At 52.0% G+C, this 19,132-nt stretch overlaps 1 protein-coding gene across 1 annotated transcript in view; it reads right to left on the reverse strand.

Annotated features, from left to right (window-relative positions):
- Window positions 1-19,132, reverse strand: part of NUP210L (nucleoporin 210 like) — a 73,638-nt gene that overhangs the window by 34,853 nt on the left and 19,653 nt on the right. The window contains exons 12-21 of the mRNA XM_077321444.1: window positions 18,324-18,479; window positions 15,965-16,163; window positions 14,120-14,265; window positions 13,803-14,024; window positions 12,994-13,167; window positions 9,406-9,598; window positions 7,967-8,055; window positions 6,452-6,556; window positions 2,964-3,065; window positions 1,326-1,454 (exon numbers count right to left, since the gene is read on the reverse strand). Coding sequence (XP_077177559.1) covers window positions 1,326-1,454; window positions 2,964-3,065; window positions 6,452-6,556; window positions 7,967-8,055; window positions 9,406-9,598; window positions 12,994-13,167; window positions 13,803-14,024; window positions 14,120-14,265; window positions 15,965-16,163; window positions 18,324-18,479 — 1,515 coding nt within the window. The remainder of the gene's footprint in view (window positions 1-1,325; window positions 1,455-2,963; window positions 3,066-6,451; window positions 6,557-7,966; window positions 8,056-9,405; window positions 9,599-12,993; window positions 13,168-13,802; window positions 14,025-14,119; window positions 14,266-15,964; window positions 16,164-18,323; window positions 18,480-19,132) is intronic.

The following is a 19,132-nucleotide window of genomic DNA, read 5'->3' on the forward strand; positions in this document are numbered from 1 at the left end:
CTTCCGAAAAGGGCTACCTGTAAATACGGAATATTAGAATCCTAGAGTTGGAAGGGGCCACACAGGCCTAGTCCAGCACCCTGCTCAAAGCAGGATCAGACTCCAGCATCCAGAAGAAGCATCTGTCCAGCTGCTGCTTGAAAACTCCCAGTAATGGGGAGCTCACCCTAGGCAGCCGATTCCACTGCTGAACTACTCTGAATGTGAAAATGTTTTTCCTGATATCTAGCTGGTATCATTCTGTAGCTGACCAGCAACATCTATCAGTGGCTACTAACTATGGTGACTAAAAGGAACCTCCACAGTTAGAGGAAACCAACTTCGAAAGGCCTTGACCTCTATACCGTTATTGGCTCTCCAGAGGAACTAGTTGAGGCCCCTGTGAGACAGGAGGCTGGAATGAATGGACCACTAGTGTGATCCAGCCAGGCTCTCCTGATGTTCGTATGATGGGAAGGCCTTGGCCTCCCTGCCCTGTTGCTGGCCCTGCAGAGGGACTGGCTGGCCCCTGGGTGAGGCAGGAGGCTGGACTGGAGGGACCCTCCCTGGTCTGACCCAGCAGGGCTCTCCTGTGTCCTTATGAGGGGAAGGCCTCGGCCTCCCTGCCCTGTGGCTGGCCCTGTAGAGGGACTGGCTGGCCCCTGGGTGAGGCAGGAGGCTGGACTGGAGGGACCCTCCCTGGTCTGACCCAGCAGGGCTCTCTTGTGTCCTTATGAGGGGAAGGCCTCGGCCTCCCTGCCCTGTGGCTGGCCCTGCAGAGGGACTGGCTGGCCCCTGGGTGAGGCAGGAGGCTGGACTGGAGGGACCCTCCCTGGTCTGACCCAGCAGGGCTCTCCTGTGTCCTTATGAGGGGAAGGCCTCGGCCTCCCTGCCCTGTTGCTGGACCTGCAGAGGGACTGGCTGGACCCTGTGTGAGGCAGGAGGCTGGACTGGAGGGACCCTCCCTGGTCTGACCCAGCAGGGCTCTCCTGTGTCCTTATGAGGGGAAGGCCTCGGCCTCCCTGCCCTGTTGGTGGCCCTGCAGAGGGACTGGCTGGCCCCTGTGTGAGGCAGGAGGCTGGACTGGAGGGACCCTCCCTGGTCTGACCCAGCAGGGCTCTCCTGTGTCCTTATGAGGGGAAGGCAGGAGGCTGGAATGGTCTGACCCGGGAGAGCTCTTCTGATGTTTTTACGAGGGATGGCCTTGGCCTCTCTGCCTTATTATTGGCTCTCCAGAAAACCTGGTTGGACATTGTGTGACGCAGCATGTTGGGCTAGATGGACCTTCACCGGTTTGATCCAACAGGGCTGTTCTGAAGTTCTGGCTAGCCTGACGCTGGGCTCACCTTGTCAATGAGATCTATTTCCAGTTCAAACATATTAGATACCCGTAGATAAGCGGTAGCTGGTCCCAGGAAGGCCAGACAGAGATCATAGACTTCCAAGGTCAGGGAACCAGGGAGGACAGGAATAACCTTCAAGGAAAAGCAATAGTTGACAGAGTAAATTAAACCGGTCATGATCATCATTCATGCCTTTTTTACATCTAACTACCCTGCTTTTCTAAAACAAATTCAGTTAAAAAAAAAACACTGGCAAGAAAATTAATCCAATTAAAAACTGCAAGGTAAAACAAAACCAAAAGAAAAATAAACAACACACCAACAAGCAGAGCATTCATAAAGTGCAGCAAAACAAAAGAGAATATAACAATCAAGTGCCCTCAAGTTGCAATGGAAGAATTCATAAATCTTGCTGTGCCTCCAAGCCAGGTGATGCCTCTTGAGCAGGCTTTCTCAATGAGGGTATCCTGGGTATACTTCCTGGAACCCTGAGGTTTCTTGACAGCCCTGGAAGGGTTCTCCAAATAGCTGGGAATTTTTAAAATCTTGTATATTTGTTAAACATCTATTGGGCAATATGACCATATATAGTCATGTCAACACATCCACTCCTCCCCAAATGGCCAAGGATGGGCCTGGAGGGGGTGGGAAGGGCCCAAAGTGGGCGTGTCCACAGCTACGCTTCCCAACCATGTTCCGCACAATGACCCCACTTCTGGGGTTTCTTGAAGCCTGAAGACTGTTTCAGGGGTTTATAAAGAGTAAAAAAATCTGAGAAAGGCTGCTCTTGGGGTTTTCAAGAGGCAGTCAGAGATGGTTTGCCCCTGCCTGCCTCTGCACAGCAACCCTGGTCTTCCTTTTGAGGGGTTTCCTGTCCAATACCTATCAGGTGCAACCCTGCTTGGCCTCCAAGCTCTCCAAAGCTGGAACTTCTCTGGGCAATCTGAGATCCCCAAATTTAAGAGACATTTAGAAGCTTGCTGGAATGAAAGTTGTCTGGAGCGTGAATGTCTTCAGGGCAGGCACCTTGGCAGCCACTCGGCCGGGCATTTCAAAGACACGGGGCCACTAGAATCCTAGAATCATAGAGTTGGAAGGGGCCATACAGGCGATCTAGTCCAACCCCCTGCTCAACGCAGGATCAGCCCAAAGCATCTTATAAAGCATCCAAGAAAAGTGTGTATCCAACCTTTGCTTGAAGACTGCCAGTCAGGGGGCGCTCACCACCTCCTTAGGCAGCCTATTCCACTGCTGAACTACTCTGACTGTGAACGTTTTTTTCCTGATATCTAGCCTATATCGTTGTACTTGAAGTTTAAACCCATTACTGCGTGTCCTTTCCTCTGCAGCCAACGGAAACAGCATCCTGCCCTCCTCCAAGTGACAACTTTTCAAATACTTAAAGAGGGCTATCATGTCCCCTCTCAACCTCCTTTTCTCCAGGCTGAACATTCCCAAGTCCCTCAACCTATCTTCATAGGGCTTGGTCCCTTGGCCCCAGATCATCTTCGTCGCTCTCCTCTGTACCCTTTCAGTTTTATCTACACAGAAGGCTCTGTCCTGGTGCACAAAAGAACACAGAGGAATTCTAGAGGTTGAGGCCCTGTGACTCCCTGCTCTTTTTTGGTGTAAGTCACTCACATAGATCGCACTCTCCGTCTCCAGGTAAGTGATGTTCACCAACTCTTCCGCGCTGCTGTTGACGAGGAAGTAGCCGGAACCTTCCACCAACGCAAAGACTTCCTGGGCAGGCACAAATGTAGGCAAGATTTCAGAGCATTTTCGAGCCTGACCCTTTCTCAGATCATGCTGCTATAAGGCCACTAGCTTATCCAGGGCTGTTGCTCTTGTCCTCAAGTAAAGCGACCCTGAGCATAAACTGATTCCTAGAAGTTACTTTCAGGCAAGAGAGCAAAGACAGAGGGGAGAATTCTGCTTCGCCCCTGGGGAAAGTTTGAGGCCTTCCGCCAGCCTAGGAAATCTTCCGTCGGAGGAAGAGCCACTTAGATTTGGAGGAAGGCTCTTTGGTGGATGGCTGGAACCACCCCAGGAAGTCTCGGTACACCTGAGGGTCAAACTAGAGAAAATAAGATCCACCTTCATTTATAGACGCATGTCTTGTTCTCACCTAAAGTAAAGGTGGAGCTAGGGGGTTTATTTGAGTCTAGTTGCTAACTGGGATAGGCACATGACTAAGATATCGCATTATTATAAATGACGGGTCCAGCATAGTCATCTTTATACCTGGGTGGATGCAGGTGCTGCCAAGAGCTTGGATCCAATAGAGCAGTGGTCCCCAACCTTTTTATCACCGGGGACCACTCAACGCTTGACAATTTTACTGAGGCCCGGTGGGGGGGGTAGTTTACTCCTCTACTCTCAACCACTCCCCTAACGCTCTCTGATCGCTATGGTAATGTTTAAACCAGTGGTCCCCAACCTGCGGGCCGCGGCCCGGCGCCGGGCCGCAAAGGCCATGGCGCCGGGCCGCGGCTCCCTCTCCCCGCCCCCCCCCCCCGCAGTAAAAAACTTCCCAGGCCGCAAGCTTGCGGCCCGGGAAGCTTCTTACTGCGGGGAGGGCGGGGAGAGGGTGCGGCCCGCGGGCGCGGCTGGGCGCGGCCCGATCCACGGGTGCGGCCCGCGGGCGCGGCCGGGCGCGGCTCGCGGGCGCGGCCCGATCCGCGGGTGCGGCCGGGCGCGGCTCGCGGGCGCGGCCCGATTCGCGGGCGCGGCTCGCGGGCGCGGCCGGGCGCGGCTCGTGGGCGTGGCCCGCGCGGTCCCTGCGGCCGCGGCCCGATGCCCTGCCGGTCCCCAGCCTAATAAAGGTTGGGGACCACTGGTTTAAACATCCCTTCAAAATAAGATACAGACACGCCACAACAATGAACATAAGGAACATTTTATTTTCATGGAAATTTTAACTCATGACAATGACGAATCAATGGGAACCCTGAGCTTGTTTCTCTGCAAGGAGACAGTCCCATCTGGGAGTGATGGGAGACAAGGACACCCAAAGTGTGTTCTAAAGGGCCGGGGGGGGGGGGGGGGAGGCGTTCTTCGCGGTCCACCTCCAATTAGTCGACGGACCACATGTGGTCCGCGTCCCACAGGTTAGGAATCGCTACAATAGAGAATTCTGCTGACAGGGGCAATTCCACAAGCAGACTATGTCCTTCTCACCTCCACCCCCCAGCTTTGATCCAACACGTGAAAGCCAGCTGCCTGTTTCCAGCCCTCCCTCATCTGTACCTTTAGAGCAATACAGGAGGACACTGTGAATAGCGCTCCAAGCAAAAAGAAGAAGAGCACATCTCCTGGCTCGACGCCAGATACTTGCTGATGGCAACGAAGAGTTGTTGCAGGATTGAGCCTGAAAAGCTGGGGTGAAGCTACAGTCGCATTTGCTGGCAGGGGCTCATGGGAATTGTAGTCCATGGACAGCTGGAGGGCCGCAGTTTGACTACCCTTGCTGTAGGGCATGGACATCATGTAAAGAACAGACGCTGACACTCTCTTGGTCTGCTTCTGAGAACCTTGACCCTTGGACTGGAATATTGAGCTTTGACAGATTTCTGGAGTCCTGACTGAAACAACTCTAAGCCTTTTAAATCTCTCTTGGCTTTGGGAACTCTGAAGAACTATGAAAGCTAATGCCAGTCCACAGTGGACTGCCTGCACCCCCATCCTCCTTACAGCTGGCCACTGCTTGTGCCTATTTGTCATGTGGTTTCTCCGCACCCCTTCCGCTTCTGTGGGTGAGAGGACGGAGTAGGAGGAGGAATCTATTTATCCCAGGGCCTTCCACAGTGAGAGAAATTTCAACAGAAACTGGTGATGGGAAGCGCCGTCAAACAGCAGCTGACTTAGAATCATAGAATCATAGAGATGGAAGGGACCTCCTGGGTCATCTAGTCCAACCCCCTGCACTCTGCAGGACACTCACAACTCTATCTCTCATCCACTGTCACCTGCCACCCCCTTGAACCTTCCCATAATCAGCATCTCCGTCAGATGGCTCTCCAGCCTCTATTTAAAAATCTCCAGAGAGTTGGAAGGGACCTCCTGGGTCATCTAGTCCAACCCCCTGCACTGTGCAGGACACTCACAACCCTATCGCTCATCCACTGTCACCTGCCACCCCCTTGAACCTTCCCAGAATCAGCATCTCCGTCAGATGGCTCTCCAGCCTCTATTTAAAAATCTCCAGAGAGTTGGAAGGGACCTCCTGGGTCATCTAGTCCAACCCCCTGCACTGTGCAGGACACTCACAACCCTATCGCTCATCCACTGTCACCTGCCACCCCCTTGAACCTTCCCAGAATCAGCATCTCCGTCAGATGGCTCTCCAGCCTCTATTTAAAAATCTCCAGAGAGTTGGAAGGGACCTCCTGGGTCATCTAGTCCAACCCCCTGCACTGTGCAGGATACTCACAACCCTCTCGCTCATCCACTGTCACCTGCCACCCCCTTGAGCCTTCACAGAATCAGCCTCTCCGTCAGATGGCTATCCAGCTGTGTAAAAATCTCTAAAGATGGAGAACCCACCACCTCCCAAGGAAGCCTGTTCCACTGAGGAACCGCTTTGTCAGGAACTTCTTCCAGATGTTTAGACGGAATTTAGAATCATGGAATACGAAGTGTGATCATAGAATATGATAACAGAAGTATGATCATAGAATCATAGAGTTCGAAGGGACCTCCTGGGTCATCTAGCCCAGGGGTAGTCAACCTGAGGTCCTCCAGATGTTCATGGACTACAATTCCCAACAGCCCCTGCCACCAAACACTGGCAGGGATTCATGGGAATTGTAGTACATGGACATCTGGAGGACCACAGGTTGACTACCCCTGAACTAGATGACTGGAGATCCCTTCCAGTTCTATGATTGTAGCCTGGGCCATGCATGTAATGGGAGGCAGAAAAGACTAAGAAGAGAGACAGACTATTCTAGAACGTTTGCAAAGAATGGACTTCAGAGGCAGTTACTCCCTGCACTGGGTAAACTAAAGCCTTGGCCAGTGAGTGCAGTCCCACCCCGCAGAGCATGTGGGCGGGAGTCCCCAAGCGGAAATTTTCCTCCTCTGCTGACAGAGAACATGTCCCATCTCCAGTGCTACTTTGCTCCTACCTTTACGTCCGGGTGGTTGTACATGGTGACGTTATCGGGAACCACCGTCACATCCTCGACCAGTAACAGCTCCACAGCTGCGGAGGCAGGAGAGTTAGAGACCTCCTAAGTTCACAAACGCAAGCCAGAGAAACACTTCCTCAGAGGGTGCTCTCACACCAGCCGGGTCAACACCAGGGAAAACGCCCTCCCTGCTCCCAGCCAAGTGATTTGTTTCCCTACAGTTGTTGTTGTTGTTAGGTGCGAAGTCGTGTCTGACCCACTGCGACCCCATGGACAATGATCCTCCAGGCCTTCCTGTCCTCTACCATTCCCCGGAGTCCATTTAAGTTTGCACCGGCTGCTTCAGTGACTCCATCCAGCCACCTCATTCTCTGTCATCCCCTTCTTCTTTTGCCCTCAGTCGCTCCCAGCATTAGGCTCTTCTCCAAGGAGTCCTTCCTTCTCATGAGGTGGCCAAAGTACAGTTCCCTACAGTAGGGATGGCCAACTGGCAAGGGCTCATGGGAATTCTAGTCCACGGACATCTGGAGATCCAGAGTTTGGTAATCCCAACCCTACAGGAACTAATTCCTGCATCTCCAGTTTGTCTGTGCCCTGGAGCTTTATCCACCAGGGGACTCCTTTTCCTTATGAAGGAAGGGTGCTGGCATGGGAGCTTTCGGCGTTCTGCAGGGCCGGTAAGACGGAGCTCTTTCGCCAGGTCTATGGTTGAGGACGGCTCGCCAGGGAAGCCAACCCCCCCACAAGTTACTCTTAGGTGGGTTATGGTCATTGACCCCATGCCCCCCCCCTTGGTGGATAGTGGGCGAGTTTAATTATATTTAGTCCGCTGCTTCTGGATATCCTGGGAATTGTAGTAGTTTTTGGTTTTAGGGGAATTTTATTGGGGTATTTTTTGGGGGGGTTTATATATGTTGTAACCCGCCATGAGCCATTGGGAGTGGCGGGCTAGAAATCTAAATATAGTAGTAGTAGTAATAGTAGTAGCAGCAGCAGCAGCAATAATAATAGTAGTAGTACTAGCAGTAGTCTCTACTAATAGGAGCCTCTTGTGGCGCAGGGTGGTAAGGCAGCAGACACGCAGTCTGAAAGCTCTGCCCACGAGGCTGGGAGTTCGATCCCAGCAGCCGGCTCAAAGTTGACTCAGCCTTCCATCCTTCCGAGGTCGGTAAAACGAGGACCCAGCTTGCTGGGGGGTAAATGGTGATGACTGGGGAAGGCACTGGCAAACCACCCCGTATTGAGTCTGCCATGAAAACGCTAGAGGGCGTCACCCCAAGGGTCAGACATGACCCGGTGCTTGCACAGGGGATACCTTTACCTTTAGTACTAGTAGTAGTAGTAATAGTAGTACTAGTACTAGTAGTAGTAGTAATAATAATAATAATAATAATTCCTATCCATGCATCCTGGGTGAGCCAACTCCCCTTAATTGAGCACTGCACAAGTCCTTTTAAAACAGAACAGACACAAACATAACCGTTCCACTGGGAACTTTTCTCCGAGACTCACTTTGGGGCTGCCTCTTTCTGAATACTTCACGAAGTTGACTGCGATCAGAACGGTCCCTTTGATCTGATGCACCTCTAGGAGTTGATGCCCTGGCGTTGGGGACAGAGACAGAGAAGGAGGAAAAGGTAGAGTTTGAAATGGAGCAGGCGATGCCAGCTTTTAAGAGGGAGCATCAGAATTAAGGGCCACATGAGATTCACGGAGGATTGCTGTAAGCATCACATCCGAATCACAAGATGTTTCGGTCCCTCTGTACACGGCAGTGGCCAGGTCGCACCTGGAGCACTGTGTGCAGTTCTGGTGTCCTCACTTCAAAACAGATGCAGACAAAATGGAGTGGGTGTGGAAGAGAGCGAAGAGGCTGACCAGCCCTATGAGGAAAGGCTGAGGGACTGGGGAAACAGTCCAGGAAACACGAGGAAATACGCCCAGGATTGGGCTTTTGCTCTGTCACATTGGGGCTTTAGGGTTCTCCAGACATTGTTCAGTCTGGAGAAGAGGAAGTTAAAGGGGGGGGGGACAAGATGGCTCTCTCTTACACATCTGAAAGGCTGCCACTTAGAGGACCGCAGGGAACTGTTCCTGTTGCTAGCAGAGGATACGATTCAGAATAATGGGTTTAAATCAGGGGTAGTCAAACTGCGGCCCTCCAGATGTCCATGGACTACAATTCCCAGGAGCCCCCTGCCAGCGAACGCTGGCAGGGGGCTCCTGGGAATTGTAGTCCATGGACATCTGGAGGGCCGCAGTTTGACTACCCCTGGTTTAAATTATGGATGGAACGGTACTGACTGGATATTAGGAAACATTTCTTGTCAGGACGAGCGGAATCGGCTGCCAGGGGAGTGAGCTCCCTTTCCTTGGCAGTCTTTAAGCAGTGACTGGACAAATACTTGTCAGCATTGCTTTAGGCTGATCCTGCATTGAGTGGGGGAGGGGGGAGTTGGACTAGATGACCTCTATGGGATCTTCCAACTCTGAGATTCTACGATTTTAAGAATCCGGCGGCACCTTTAAGACCAGCAAAGATTCGCTCAAGGCGTGAGCTTTCAAGTGCAAGCGCTCTTCCTCAGATTTGCACTCGAAAGCTCACGCCTTGAATAAATCTCGGTTGGTCTTAAAGGTGCCGCTGGACTCTGATTTTGTTTTGTTGTGCTGCTTCAGACCAACACGGCTACCCCCTGGAATCCATGAGTCTAAGAATTAGAGATGAGACGCCATTATTTCTCCCTCCCTCCATTTTTCACAAATGGGTAGTGGCCTAAACCAGGGGTAGTCAACCTGTGGTCCTCCAGATGTCCCTGGACTACAATCCCCATGAGCCCCTGCCAGCGTTTGCTGGCAGGGGCTCATGGGAATTGCAGTCCAGGAACATCTGGAGGACCACAGGTTGGCTACCCCTGGCCTAAACGGTTCAGGGCGTGGGGAGAAAACCATACCGTGCAGCCTGGTTTGCCCGGTCCCGTCGTCCTTCGGCACCACCTGCATGGTCCGCGGGTGAGTGAAGTGCGCGAGGGTTTGGTTGGCCGACAGCCATTCCAGGACCAGGGAGCTGAAGTTGTCGAACTTCCTCCGGTGCTGGTCAAACAGCGCGAGCTCCAAGACCGTGTTGCGCAAGCTGGACACGGGGACCTACGAGAATACCGGCAGCCCACAAACAGACACTTAGCGTCAAGAACCGGGATTCCAACGGGAAATCGCTCTCTGACATACAGCCCGTGCTGTGGCAGCTGCATTGATTGCCAGTTGTGTTCCAAATCATTTTTAAGGTTTTGGCTTTGGCCTTTAAGGTCTGGGCCCAGCGTATCTGACTCCTTACACCCCTCGCAGAGCACTCTGCTCTGCAGGTTTAAACAGGCTGGGGTTTCCCGGCCCATAGGTACACCTGGCCTCAACCGTGGCCAGGGCCTTTTCGGTCCTGGCCCTGACTTGGTGGAATGAGCTCCTGGGAGAGCAAAGGGCCCAGATGGAAGTCGTGCAGTTCGACAGCGCCTGTAAAACGGAGCTCTTCCACCAGGTGTTTGGTTGAGTCCAGGTTGGGTCCCTCCTCCGAACACTTTGCCTTGAGTTGTGAGGTGATGCGGTCAGTCCACCCAGCTACAGGAAGGGGGAGGTGTGGGTGTGGGTGGGTGGAGCTGTATTTGGTTATCTTAAACCCTGTATTTTATACTGATGCCCTTTCACACGCAAACACCACACTGCCCTGATCTGCCTGATGAGGTGCACACACAACATACTGAGAGGGATTCCAGTGAGGGGTGTGCTTCCTCAGAGGGCACCTTCGTACAAACCAGGTCAACACCAGGGAAAACACCCTCCTGACAAAGTGATTTTTGTGTTGTTGCCAAAGCTAAACCAGGCGACGGGCTCGTTTTTCTCAGCCAAACTGGGCGACTGTGAGGCAGGATGAGAGACACCAAGCCCTAGGGCAGAGGCTGGAGCCACGCCGGGAACAGAAGCCTGGGGTTAAGAGTTACAAGCAGGACAGGGAGCTGGAATCCTAAACCAGGGACAAGAGGGAAGGATTCCGCTCTGCTCACTTTGGGGAGTATTCATCTCTGTCCTGGAACAACCCCCAAAGTATGGAGACAGATGGGGCCAGCAGTAAATGGTAGGGTGGAAGCCGTTGATCACTGGCACTGACAGTTTTATTTCTCATATGTTTTTGTGAACTACAACTGAATTCGAGGGGTCTGATTGGCTGGTTTAGCAAAGAATTATCATGTGGCTGTATTTGGATGCTGTGACACAGTTTACTAATTTAACAGGATTAACTTTTGCTTATATATTCCCGCTGTCGTGATGGTCAGTTCATAGTCTGATGCTTGCACTTGAAGGCTCACGCCTTGAATAAATCTTTGTTGATTTTAAAGGTGCTACTGGGCTCAGATTTTTACTGAGCTTCCCTGTCAGTGAGGCTGGAAACTCTGTTCCGTTCTTGGCCTGAAGAGGGCTCTGGAATGCAGCTATGTATATTCTTCCAGACAGCCTATCAGGCCAGATCCCCCATGGCAGCTCTTCTGTGATTTGCCAATCTAGCCCTTCCATCCCACCAGTTTAAATATGAATTAGTATCACATGTAAAAACTGCCTTATATTGAATCAGTCCCTTGAGGGTCCCCATGTAGGTCAGTATTACCTACTCAGAATCGTCTACTCAGGTCTCAAAGATTGCAGGCAGAGTTCTTTCATTGCACCTACTGCCTGGACCGTTCACCTGCAGATGCCGGGGATTGAACCGGGGAATTTCTGTGTGCCAAACAGAGGCTCTGCCTCAGAGCCACAGCCCTTCCTTTTAGAACACACATGAAGCTTCCTTACAATAAACAAACGGTTGGCCCCTCAAGAACAGTATTCTCTACTGAGACTGGTAACAGCTTTCCAGGATCTCAAGCAGAGGTCTTTCCTTACGTCCTGCCCAATCCTTTTCACTGGAGATGCTGGGGAATGAACCTGGGACCTTCTACATGCCAAGTATTGAGCCGTTTCCCCTCCCCAAGCAGAATACACACATGAAGCTGCCTTATGCTGAATGAGACCCTCAGTCCATCAAGTTATTGTCTACTCAGACAGGCGGCTGCTTCCCAGGGGTCTCAGGTGGAGGTCTTTCACGCTACCCACTGCCTGGTCCTTTCAACTGGAAATGCCGGGGACTGAACCAGGGACCTTTGGCATGCCAAGCAGAAGCTCTTCCACAGTCCCTCCCTAATTGATACGTGTCCACTGTTATGTCTGTGGGCATTTGGACACTGATGCAAATGAAGACTTCTGCCAGCCAAGGAACTAACCAATCAAAGGAACCTGATTGCTCTGCTAGAGCCAATCGGATTGCTCTGCTTAGGACCAATCGGATTGCTCTACTTTGGGCAAATCAGATTGCTCCGCTTAGAGGCCAATCGGATTGCTCTGCCTAGGGCCATCAGACTGCTCTGCTTAGAGCCAATCGGAGGCAGCAGCTGGCTGCCTGAAAGGTATAAAAGTGCATGAGTTTGCCTGTTTTAACCTGTTCAGTAGCTGTAGTCTGTTGCTGGAGTTGCTAAATAAAAACAGCTGTTCTGAAGAATTGGAGTCTGTGATCACTGAAAGTGCAGACTTTGGGCCATTCCGCACAAAGGGCAATGTGGCTAAATCTGAGCGCTATTGAAAAGCGCTGCAGGCAAAAGCGGCAGATCGCGGTAACGCACACAGCCGTTTCTAGCGAAAAACAGCTCTCCCACTAGCGCTGTTCTCGTAACGCACAAGTTTCCGGTCTCGCCAAAATCATAATAGGAGAGGCGATATTTTTCCATGCTTCCTCCTGCCCCTTAACAGCCAATTAACTGTTGAGTTTGTGTTTCCCTTTAAGAACTCTTTTAAAAACCCAAAAACACCCATAGCAACGCATATTCAGTGTATCAGAAACACCTTTTCTGCAGGCGCAGGAGCTTCCGCTTAATCGTTTACAGGCTCCTCAAGTAAAAAAAAATATATCCCCCCCCCCATGGGCGAGATTTGTGGGCAGTGTCAAACAAGGGGCTGTATTGCACTTGGGAACTTTAAAGACACTTGCAGTAGGGAGCTTTGTTTAACTTATAATCACTTCTGTGGAGGGACTTTAGCCGGAGAAGCCTCTGAGATGCCTCGCTCATTCGTTGCTTTCCCCGTCTAAGGAAAAAAAATGGTGATCGCTTCGCCGGATGTTCGGCGGCAAGAGTGGGGGAGGGACTTTCTTTCTACCGCTACATTGAGAACGCACATGTCTTTCGCTGATGTGTTGCAGCTTGTGCGCAGAAGTGTAGCGGTTTTCTCAGGGGGAATCCACTTTTCCCGATTTCCCGAAAAGCGCTACAACGAAGCGCTTTTTGCGGGAGTGTTGCAGATTGGGTGCGACACCTTGCAGAACCTTGAATGAATAGCGTTTACCAAAGGTAAGACTTCCGCTACATTAAAGTCGTGCGGAATGGCCCTTAATATCCACCCTCTTCCTGATATCCCGAAACCACCTGCTGAACTGAAATGTAACGGCACTGCTGGGGAACAAGGCTTACCAGCTGCTTGTGGTGCTGCGGCAAGGGACAAGGCAGGGTGCCGGCTGCCAGCTTGTACACGGGCATCACGGCCATGCTGGCGGGGTGGGCACATACGAACCTCACCTGCACCATCTCCACGGCAGGGCTGGGGTTCAGCACTCCAGGATGGTTGCCCACCTGGAACGTCAATACCTTTCGGGAAGCGAGAGAAGGAGGGGGTTGTCAGGCAGCAGAGTTTTAAACGTGGCAAAGTCCTCCTGCACGGTCCGTTTGTTTTGCAGCAAGCAGGAGAAGGGAGAAGTGAAACCTCCAGATTACTGAGCAGTGGGTTCTCTGAAGGCTGCAAAGAGATAGCAAGAACCCAAGCAAGTGCTATGGAGGCTACAGTCGCAGTTCTTTTCACCTCCTTCCAGGTTTCACTGAGGCTTTAAGGCCACAAAGAGAGAAGCCAGCTAAGCCAGCTAAACCCTGCACATACCATGTAACTATTAGAGTGACTTTGTAGCAACATCAAGCTGAGAGAGAGAGCTGCTTTTTTTTGTACCCTGCTTTTTACTACCTGAAGGAGTCTCAAAGCAGTTTACAATCGCCTTCCCTTCCTCTCCCTATAACAGACGCCCTGTGAAGGAGGTGAGGCTGAGAGAGCTCTAAGAGAACCGAGACTGGCCCAAGGTCACCCAGCTGGCTCCATGTAGAGGAAGAGCGGGGAATCAAACTTGGCTCTCCAGATCAGAGGCTGCTGCTCTTAACCACGACACCAGGCTGGTTGTATTCTCATGGGGGGACACTGTTTTGGAGGGAAGGAAGCGTGCCCACCTTCCTCCTACCTGCTCCCCCAGCTCCAGGCACATGATCCGGTAAATATACTGGTTCGGCTTCCTCTTGGCTGCCAACCGGACCTCCGTCACGCTGACTCTGTCTTCCTGCTCCACTCTGAGCTCCACGAAGAAGCGGGAGGGTTCCAAAACCCACGGGCCCGGGCCTCCCTCAAACACGGTTTCCTTCACGGAATGCCAGGTCACCAAAGCCAGTTCCACGGGGTTCACCGCCTGGTTGTCACACACACAAAAGTGCATTTTCCGATAAGTTCCACTTTCCGCTGATTTCCGCTTTGCTTTCTCGAGGCAAGGGCACCCCTCCTCACCTTGAGAGGTTCATAAGCAGCAAAAGTGGCGCTGGTTTCAAAATACTCCTCGTAGACGGTGGCGCTGGCCGTCACCAGGGTGTGTCCCAGGGCCTTTGCCACCAGCTGGATGCTGGAGCAGGACGTCGGGCTGGCTTTCTGCTTGCCTGCAAAAACACAGCAGAAGATTCAGAAGCCTGCAGGGGCTCATGGGGTCCTTGTCTCTTTCTCCCCATGGAGATGGATGGCCATAGCTCATTGGCTCATGGGTGCCCCCCCCACTGTGGTGCTTGGCTCCTCCCCCTCGGAGGAGTGATCCACAAGCAGGGAGAGTGAGGAACGTCAGCCGTTCAACAATGACCATCAGTTAACTTCATGCCTGTGGCCATTAAGATGGGGTGGACAGGGCTGAGACGATCATGACCTCAGGGGGATCAGGGTTAGAATCATAGAGTTGGAAGGGGCCATACAGGCCATCTAGTCCAACCCCCTGCTCAACGCAGGATCAGGGTTGGCCTGGAGGAAATTAACCTACCATCCCACACTCACACACTCACAATCAGCCTAAGTACATAAAATCAAGATTATCGAGCCACTGGCTTGCAGGGTTCTAGAAGGTCTTGTAAAATCGAGCTGAGGCCCAACAAACAAAAGTGGCCTCCCTATCAAAGCCCCACTAATTCCATCTGGGACTGATTAATAAATGTCTCTGTTCTCTCACTCTCCTGCCTCTGAAAGATCAGAAACAGGCAGTGAAGGGCAGAATTGTTTCAGCCGTTAAGGTTTTAATTCTGTGTTGTAGGTTATATTTTCATATTATCATACGTTGTGTGATGCAACCCACCCTGAACCAGTGGAGAAAATAATAAAGATAACAATAAATGACTTTTGGGCAACTGGCCTGCTGTCCCAATTGGTGGCAGAATAAGAAGGGTTGGTTTTTATACTCTGCTTTTCAGTGCCCAAAGGAGTCTCAAAGCAGCTTCCAGTTGTCTTCTCTTCTTCTCCCCACAACAGGCAACCTTTGAGGTCAGTGGGGCCGAGAGAGCCCTGTGAGAACAGCACTATCAGGCCTGTGACAAGCTCCAGGTCATCCGGCTGGCTGCACGTGGCAGAGAAGGCAATAAAACCTGGCTTGCCAGTTTAGAAGCCACCACTCTTAATCACTTTGGCACCCTGGCTAACTACCCCAGAACTAACTAAGGTTGAAAGGTTGTCACTAGGAGGAGGGCAGGATGCTGTTCCCATTGGCTGCAGAGGAAAGGACACGCAGTAATGGGTTTAAACTACAACGATGTAGGCTAGATATCAGGAAAAAGTTTTTCACAGTCAGAGTAGTTCAGCAGTGGAATAGGCTGCCTAAGGGGGTGGTGAGCTCCCCCTCACTGGCAGTCTTCAAGCAAAGGTTGGATACACACTTTTCTTGGATGCTTTAGGGTGCTCTGGGCTGATCCTGCGTTGAGCAGGGGGTTGGACTAGATGGCCTGTATGGCCCCTTCCAACTCTATGGTTCTATGATTCTATTCTATGATTCTAACTGTTCAGACTCCAGCTAGGAGTGGCTCTTCAGGGTCTTTGGAAGAGGCTCTTTGCCAGTCCTGCCGGTCTTTGCCTGCTCAGTGGGAGACGCTGATCAAGCTGGGACTGTTTGCGTGCAAAGCAAGTGCGCTGCACTCTGCCGCTTTGCTGCAGCCCTCGTCTCCACGCTCCGGTCCTAATTTCCCCCTTCCAAAGCCAGAAGGGTGGCTGCAGCCACAGGTTCAGGGTTTTCTGAACAGTGGTGCCCAGAGCCGTGTTTGTGAAGTGGGAACGGCTGTGTTTGCACGAGAGGGTGGGGGTGAGGAGCAAAGAAAGCTACCCTTTTACCCTCTTCGTCCAAGGCAAACACCCCTTGCTTGTCCATGCTGACGTCCAGGGCCAAGAGGGAGCAGTCGGTGAAGGCGATGGTCTCCCCAGTCTCCTTTTCCGTGTGATACATCATGAGCGGAGCCTCCAAGGTCTGTCCAATCTCGACGTCGGCATGGAACGGCAGCAACTCCATCTTGGAGAGCTTTAGCACACGCACCTGAGAGACCAGGGAGCAGCCAAAAACCCGGGGAAAGGAGGGATCAGTGCTCTTCATAATTCGTGCGGAATGGCCCTTAATATCCACCCTCTTCCTGATATCCCCAAACCACCTGCTGAACTGAAATGAAATGGCATTATTTCTCACAACGACACTTTGAGGGCATTTCTGATGGGACCAAGGTCACTCAACACGCTTCTCTGGTAGCAGTGGGGATTTAAACTTGGGTTGCCCAGGATCCTAGTCCCACTTTATCCCCTATGCCAGGGGTAGTCAACCTGTGGTCCTCCAGAGGTCCATGGACTACAATTCCCATGAGCCCCTGTCAGCAAACGCTGGCAGGGGCTCATGGGAATTGTAGTCCTTGGACCTCTGGAGGGCCACAGGTTGACTACCCCTGCCCTATGCCATCCTGCCTCTCAATGTATGTTAAGGACTTCCTACTGAAAGAGGGCCTAGATGGGCCTTCTAGCTATCATGGAGTAGGAGCTCTTCATCCAATTCCTTCACAGTCTGACTCTAGGTGCAGATTAAGCAACAAAGCAGCATTGTCTGGCAGAACGCAGCTTATCTTGAATTGAGAATTCGGTAAACTTAGCCCCAGAGGTTCATACCATGCAGTGTTCCCTAACCCCAGGGCTACGGTCCGGTACCGCGCTGTGGAGCCCTTGGTACCGGGCCGCATAGGAGGGGAGGGAGGTGTGGGCACCGGTGTGCCACCGAGCGCGCCACACCCCCCCCCCCCCCGTAGCGCAGCACCTGCTGCGCCGGGAGCGATCAGCTACTTTGGTGGCCGAATTACTCAAGCCTAGGGGAGACGAAGGCCTGAGGACCGGGGGGAGGGGGGGAGAGCAGCGCTGTGTGGCGCTCAATGACGGGCGCAAACGCGCAGGTGCGGCAGTTAGACGCCTGCACGTTTGCGCCCGCCAGTGAGCGCCACACAGTGAGCAGCACTCTCCCTCTTCCTCCCCCCCCCTGTCCCCAGGCCTCCCCCCCCCTCCGGTCTGAAAAAGGTCAGGGACCACTGAGCATACACAGATGTTTGCTTACATAAAGTCTGAAGTTCTGAAAGCATAACCAGCAGCTTGGGTGGGTGGGGAATCTGAGCAGAAGGTAACCTTTCCACGTTACAGCTCTTTGTACAGGGAACACAAAGGATGTTATTTGTCCTCAGGAGCCCTATCCACACTGCAAATGTATAGTGGTTTTAAGACACTTTAACTATCACAGCTTACATCAGGCTTTCTCAACCAGGGTTTCATGGAATCCCTGGGGTTTCTGGGAGCTAATGTTTAATACATTTTAAAAATGTGTTAAACTTTTATTGGGTGATATGATCATATCATGAGCCTCTTGTGGCGTAGAGTGGTAAGGCAGCTGACATGCAGTCTGAAAGCTCTGCCCATGAGGCTGGGAGTTTGATCCCGGCAGCCGGCTCAAGGTTGACTCAGCCTTCCATCCTTCCGAGGTCGGTAAAATGAGTACCCAGCTTGCTGGGGGGTAAATGGTAATGACTAGGGAAGGCACTGGCAAACCATCTTGAATCTGCCATGAAGACGCTAGAGGCGTCACCCCAAGGGTCAGACATGACCCAGTGCTTGAACAGGGGATACCTTTTTTATCTTATGATCATATATGGTCATGTCAAAACCCCCTCCCATAATGGCCAATGCTGGACCTGGAAGGGGTGGGAAGGGAGGGCCCCGGGTGGGCGTTTACACAGCTCTGCTTCCCAACCCTATTCTGCCCAATTGCACCATTCCTTGGGCTTCTTGAAGCATGAAGAATGTTTCAGGGGTTTCTCAGTGGTAAAAAAAAGTAGAGGAAGGCTGGCTTACACGAAAAGATTTTTGGGAATTGTAGTTTGGTGATATTGCTGAGGGTTCTCTGGAAAAGATTCCCCAAACTATAATCCCCAGAATTCTCCCAAAGAGGAACTTTACGTTAAACCAGGGTCCATTCTGCACACAAGGGCTGAGGTACTTTCAATGCCCTTTAGAAGCAGATTTTCATCTTCTGCACGTGACAATCCAGCCGCAAAAGCACACTGAAAGCGCATTATCCTACATGTGCGGAATTAGGTCAGGTTTGTGTAGATCTGACCGGGCGCTGAATTCCATTTACACTAAAGCAGTGGCAGCGATTCCGCTGGAGACTTGCCTGTATCTCTCCAAAGTGGAAAGGGTTCTGGACGTCTCGAGCCTGCACTGCGCTCTGTCCCTGGACTAGCCCTGCTGTGACCACCCCTTTCACAGTGACGGTGGCCACTGTCTGGTTGGAAGAGGTCCACGTGAAGTTGCCGCTGCCTCCTGTTACCTGCGACAAGGTGAGAAGACAGAAACAAAATAACCACACATACCTATGGGACTGCCTCTCAGAATATGCCCCCAGAAAAGCCTTGTGCTCCAGCTCCCAAGCGAGATCAGGGCCCTGACAAAACTCCAGCAGTTCTGCAGGGCCAGTAAAATTCAGCTTTTCCGCCAGGCCTTTGATTGAGGCTAGTGCAACCGCTGCATGCTGTAGCATAGCAAATATTGACAGGCCTCCCCGCCATACATGTGCCCACCCCTGCATTTTTTCATTTCCATTCTCTAGTTTGGTGTAGTGGTTTGGTGTAGTTTAGGAGTGTGGACTTCTAATCTGGCATCCCAGGTTCAATTCTGCACTCCCCCACATGCAGCCAGCTGGGTGACCTTGGGCTCGCCACGGCACTGATAAAACTCTTCTGACTGGGCAGTGATATCAGGGCTTTCTCAGCCTCACTCACCTTACGGGGGGTCTGTTGTGGGGAGAGGAAAGGGAAGGCGACTGTAAGCCGCTTTGAGCCTCCTTCGGGTAGGGAAAAGCGGCATATAAGAACCAACTCTTCTTCTTCTTCTACCTTCTTTTTTCCATCCTAGCATCTTGAGTTGCTCCTCAAGTCAACCTGGATGCTCACAATCAGGGCTAATAAGTTTGGAGCCTATTGG

The sequence above is a fragment of the Paroedura picta genome, chromosome 1 (genome assembly GCF_049243985.1).
Source record: "Paroedura picta isolate Pp20150507F chromosome 1, Ppicta_v3.0, whole genome shotgun sequence".
Lineage (NCBI taxonomy): Eukaryota > Metazoa > Chordata > Lepidosauria > Squamata > Gekkonidae > Paroedura > Paroedura picta.